The sequence below is a fragment of the Pelmatolapia mariae genome, linkage group LG10_11, assembly GCF_036321145.2.
Source record: "Pelmatolapia mariae isolate MD_Pm_ZW linkage group LG10_11, Pm_UMD_F_2, whole genome shotgun sequence".
In the NCBI taxonomy this organism is placed as follows: domain Eukaryota; kingdom Metazoa; phylum Chordata; class Actinopteri; order Cichliformes; family Cichlidae; genus Pelmatolapia; species Pelmatolapia mariae.
Window position 1 is genome coordinate 49362105 of NC_086236.1, and position 5941 is coordinate 49368045.

A 5941-nucleotide genomic window follows, 5' to 3' on the forward strand; every position below is an offset into this window, starting at 1 on the left:
CCAGTCTGTGGTAACAGTTGTCGAATTGGGTTTTACTTTGAAAAGCTAAACCGGATGGTTCCTCTCTGATGTCAGTGGCTTCATCGTATTTTGAAGCTAGCTCACTGTGATTAGCCACGTCATGTAAACTTAACAGTGGAGCAGTTGTGATATAAAGACAGGAAGCAGTCGCTGATTTGGGAAGGACTTTAGGGAATTGTTAAAGAGGAAATTTTATTTCAGGTCTCAAAGTTGGCAGTAATCCTATGGAAAGATGTCAGATATCGGGGACTGGTTCAGAAGCATCCCTTTCATCACCCGGTACTGGTTCGCTGCCTCCATTGCTGTTCCCCTTATAGGCAAACTGGGATTGGTTGATTTCAGGAATCTCTTGCTATTTCCGGAGATGGTCTTCAGCAGATTTCATGTGAGTGTTTCTTGGTTTTTGGTAACTTGTCTGTCTGTTGGATTAGATAGCGGACAAATGCTGAGTTACTGTCTTTTGGAAACTAGGAGTTAGTTAGCAGGTGGCTAGCACTGCTAACTCAGGAGGCCCGAGTGTGGGGCAACCAATGAGAGGGCGAGACGCAGGAGGGTGGGACTTCCGGATGCTGTCAAAATGCTTGGATATGTAGTGACGCTGAAATGTAAACTAAATATGAAAACAAATACATATTTTTTATAATTTAATTACCAGAGAAGTAGAGACATGTTTTATTTTAAAGTATTTGTTGCGGATATATAAGTTAGTTTTAGTGCGCTCTCGTCCACAAGGTGGAGACAAGTATTGCAGGGGATGTTATGAAATTAGGCCCTCAGGCACTGTGAAGGCCTCTAAATCAGGTTAACAGTGGGTTCGTGCAAGGTTAGGGCATGGGTGTAAATCAGTAATCAAACACAGCTCAGGAATCAGTCAGTCTGATCACTTTAAGTGCTGAAAAGTAGCTACCAAGTAATTCACTTCATATCAGTTCTAGTACTTAACTTAGAAGGAAATGTCATGATTTCCACCTTCAGTAATTCGAAATGTGTCTCGCAGCTATAGTTAGCTGAAGAATATTAAATATAAATAATTACAGCATTAATACAGTACTTTGCTATGTACTTTGTTTGCAGTGGTATTACTGTGTTTTCTTAAGTGAATGAATAAGCTTCTTTTCACTGAACAATCCATACACCTTCTGGAATTATTGGACTTTCTTGCTGTGGATTATTAATCTTAGGACATGTTGATTAAAACCACAGTTAATTTCATTCTGTAGGCAGCCTATTGTATGGCTAATAAAAGAAAGCAAAATAAACTGAAATAAAAGTGCAGTAGTGCAGAGTCAGTAACCCCCTGATCTTTATGAGCCTATAAAATGTCAAGTTATAGTTAAGATGGTCACGCAAGCTGTGTGAAAGCATTGAATATGAGACTCTGTTGATTGAAAAGTTATTAACCTTTTGTCAAGTCCCAAACAACAAAATAAGATTTTTTTTGTTTGACAGCACAAAAACTGGATAATGGTATGATCAGACACTCCTTTAAATTGTGACTGCATCTTGTCTTTTGCCTCCAGATTAATGGGAATTTAACATTTAAATGTGGTATTGATTTGACTTCTTTTACCAATTTTCAAATATTACTGTGAGGAAACACACACTCTGCAGACGAATACCACACAGGAAGTAATAATTTGCAACCCACATGAGACTTAATGTGTTACAGACTTGGTGGTGAACATCTGGATGTGCAAACAGGCACAGCGACGTTGATGTCTTACTGATTTTTCTGTTGGGTTAATAACTCTTCTGCTTATTTCAGATCTGGAGACCGGTGACAGCCACTCTTTATTTCCCAATAACCCCTAATACCGGCTTCCTGTACCTGGTCAACCTTTATTTCCTCTACCATTACTCCACTCGGCTAGAGACGGGTAAGATCACTGGCCTAGGCGGTTTATAAACATACAGTGCTCTTTCTAGCATCTTGTTTTCATTTCTGTCATCATCATCATCTTCATCCTCATTTTTTTTCTTATACCAGGGTCATTTGATGGCAGGCCTGCAGACTATATCTTCATGCTTCTCTTCAACTGGATCTGCATAGTTGTATCCTTTCAGACTGGCAATTCCTGTTTTAAAATCTCACATTTTAATCTACCTAACAGGAAATCATTCTTTCGTCATCCAGTTACCTCCCTGTTAGCCTGTTTCCCAATCTACCATTCATTCTGACCCCTCCTGCTTTTGATCTCTCCTGCATTTCTCTTTCATCTTCTCTCTGCCTCTCTCTCGTTCGCTGCAGCAGTGTGCCATGTCAGGGTGGCTCTGTGCCAGCGGCCCAGTGTCAGTCTACCCCTGCAGAGCAGAGAAACCTAATCTAGGTCACATGCAGCACCAGCAGTACACTCAGGCCCACATCTCAGCTCTCTGTCTTCTTGTGAGAGTTCAGCTCAGATTGGGTGCTTGCTGCTCAGACATTTCTCTTTTATATGGGAAAAGCAGCAAAACTCTACCTCATCCAAACAACATGTTCAGTCTTTGTCAGTTCAGCTAAATGGTGAGAACAGCTTAAAAAAAAAGTGTGGGAGGCGTAACCTGCCAAGGTCAGATGCCTTGCTCAAGTGGAAATGGCAGAGGTGACTGCCAGCTTCCAAAAACTGGTGTAGGGGATTTGAACTGGCAACCTCCCGGTCCCCAGCTGTTCTAATTGTACAGCTCCAGCTGTGATTCTGTTGTTGTCGTCCTTGACTCAACCTGCAGATAACCGGGCTGCTGATAAACATGCAGGTGAGCATCTTCCTCGTCTGTCTCTCTCTCTCTCTCTCTGCATGTAGACTCCTGTAGTGTCTATATAAAGCATTTGTTTACAACCGTCCTTTGAAATCTTAGGAGTGTTTCATAACACAAGACACCCACTTTAAAAAGGAAAGGTTTACATTTTGGAGAAAAAAAAATAAACACTGCAGAGACGCTGCCACCTGCTCCTCTAAAGCTTACTAATTTATGCGGCATTTCACAAAGCGTATCCAGACCATTTCTTTCTGCTCCTGGCCAAGAAATTGCATTAGGAAAAAAATAAAATTGCACAGATTAAAGAGCAGCACATTAACTATTAGGTGTGCTAGTAAGTGGATTTGACTCTCTTTGGACAGAGCCAGGCTGTTGTGTTGTTTGATGGTATGTGACATTGAACTTGTGGTGGTCGTGGGATGACAATGTCCAGGAAAATGAATCAGACTTACATAAACTAGACGTTTTGAAAACTTACCGTAAAAATACTCCTGGCTTGTTGATTGTGACTTGCTGGTTTTGTTCATCTTTTCAGCTGCTGATGATCCCGCTGATTATGTCTGTGTTGTACATCTGGGCTCAGTTCAACAAAGACACGGTGGTGTCCTTCTGGTTTGGAACGCAGTTTAAGGTACGCCCATCAAATGTTGAATGCTCTATCTTCTTGTCAGGTTCATGTTTCACAGAAATATCAGAAAGGATAAAATACACATAGTTCCACCAATGACGTAACTGTGACAGTTTATGCTAACTCAGCATTAAAATAATTCCAGGATTTTTATGAACACAATTTTCTGCTGCTTTGTTCTAGGCTCATTATCTACCTTGGGTCATTCTGGCTTTCAACTTTATCATCGGAGGATCGTAAGTAACAAATTTAGATCAAAGCCTTTAAATCTGTATTCCAGTCTGGGGAATAACTTGTACTAACTGTGTAATAGTGTTCCTGTGAGTAATCTTCCTCTCTTTGTTCTTGTGCAGATTTGTGAATGAACTGACAGGAAACCTGGTGGGCCATCTCTACTTCTTCCTCATGTTCAAATACCCCATGGACCTGGGAGGACGCGCCTTCCTCTCCACGCCAGAGTTCTTGTACGTTTGTGTGCATGCGCAGCATTTCAGAAGCACTGTTTAAGTGTTATCACTGCATTTACTGAAGTGCACTCAGCTTTAAAACAACACTATGGAGCTTTTTATTAACACATCGCCTGTCACAATTCAGAGTTTAAACTCTCATTTATCTCAGTACACTTGGAGAATCTGCTGCTTTAGCCTTACTTTGTAAGAAGACTTAGTAGTTGTGGCTCTTACAGTAAATGTGAATTCCTGCCTAATGAGTCAGTTTCACAGTTTACTTGCAACTCTAAGACTGTTTTATCAGTTAATGTCATGTTGTAATTGTCACTGATGGCCACACTGATAACTAACAGGCAAAGTTATATAGTCTTTTCAAAACAGCAGCACAAGGGGTAACCACAACTGTAATGACATGGGGTTTGAAAGTGTTTGTACCTTGCAAGGTGCAATCATGAAGTCATCTTTGGGGTTGGCTCTTTAGAAGAGCTGCACTGCTTCTAGCAAGGCTCCCATATTTAGATCACTCTCTGAAGGTCCTAATCTGACAATGTGCAAGTGAGCATGACTCAGAGACACTGAAGGAGATTCAGTCATGCACACATGGAAATGGCCAGACTGTCACAGAATGATTCAAATGCAGCAGTGGTGTTGGAAACACTGGTGCTCTGCCCGAGGAGATGTCCACGAAGGGGAGAGTGGTCCTGTTTAAATTGGGTACTGTTTATTTTTAATGATAGGGTTGTATTTCCACAATTATGAAACCCTCTGTTGCTCAGTTAAAATTTCAAACACAAACTGATATCTAGAGTGTCTTTTAAAAGTGTTGATTTTACCTCTGGTTTCCCGTCCAATCACTTATTTGAGTCAATTGTTTAAAAATTAATTTCCCAGTGGAAGGGCTGAGGGTCTGCCACAGAATCATGTAACAACAAAGTCAAGGCAGACAACAAATTATCAAAATTCCCTAAGCTAACACAGATATGTCTGTGTGGTGTAGCTATGGGTACTTTTGTCACATTTAAAATTTATAATGCCAATTCTTCTCACAAAAACCAAAACCAAACAGATTTTGTTGCTTGATTGAGTTCAGAGATCACATTTTAACATCTCTCTGCAGGTACCGGTTCTTTCCTAACAGGAGGGGAGGGGTGTCCGGATTTGGAGTCCCTCCGACCAGGAGGCAAGCTCCCCAGGACAATGCAGGGGGACTCGGAGGACGTCACAACTGGGGGCAAGGTTTCCGACTTGGGGGCGAATGAGAGAGAACTGCACTCTCTCAGCTGCCAGAAGAGCTGGGCAGCTGTTCTCAGATTTTAACGCTTGTTTCATTGAATTTGTTCTTGTTGAATCTTGAGACTTTAAATTTAATTCATGGTTAACTTTAGAAGATGCAACAGGATCAAATTTGAGAAGGCACGCATTTCACTGCCCTGCACAGCAGGACCCGGACTCTGGCTGTAGGCTTTGTTCACTAAGTAAAGTCAGCTCTACTTTTACTACTGGAAATGTGTCCATGTTAGGAAGATAGAAAATTAAATTGTTCTCTTTTTTTTTGTTTTGGTGATTATTCTTGACTGCCACGTCTATTTTCTTCTTTCTTTCTCATCTTCTTCTTACCATCCCTCTTCCGCCTTTCTAACCCACACCCTGCCATTGGACTGTCAAGATGAGAGATGTTGCAGCTGCACACCAGCACGCTGTGGATTTCAACTCTTGTGTTCCTCCCCCTCCTCCTCTCACTCTCTGTGATGCCATATCAGATTACATTGTAATTACCAATGCACTGGGAGCGTGCTCTCAGCAGTCCCCTCAGCAGAACATGGGCAAAGCTATTTAGAGAGCACTGTCTCCAGGTCTGATTCTACATTGGTGTGAAATGTTTGTGAGCCTCTGTGGCACAGACTTGGATCTTTTACTGATTTCATCTGAACAAAAAAGAGGTAAAGATAGGATCCTGCTCTTTTTTTGTAAATATAACAATTGTTTATTGAAAGGATGAGTGAGTCAGTGTGTCATTGTCTTACTTATACAGGAGAGAACCATTCAGCCAATCAGGTGCCAGCAAGACATATTGGAAATCACCTTAATATAATAAAACACACATTTA

General features: G+C 41.3%; 1 protein-coding gene across 1 annotated transcript; it reads left to right on the forward strand.

Moving 5' to 3' along the window:
• Nucleotides 1–70: 70 nt before the first annotated feature.
• On the forward strand, nucleotides 71–5390 carry derl1 (derlin 1). Its single transcript, XM_063485049.1, has 8 exons — nucleotides 71–406; nucleotides 1787–1898; nucleotides 2009–2073; nucleotides 2728–2754; nucleotides 3293–3388; nucleotides 3569–3621; nucleotides 3739–3849; nucleotides 4952–5390. The coding sequence occupies exons 1-8, from the start codon at nucleotides 254–256 to the stop codon at nucleotides 5091–5093; spliced, it is 759 nt and encodes a 252-aa protein (XP_063341119.1). The 5' UTR covers nucleotides 71–253; the 3' UTR covers nucleotides 5094–5390.
• Nucleotides 5391–5941: the final 551 nt, after the last annotated feature.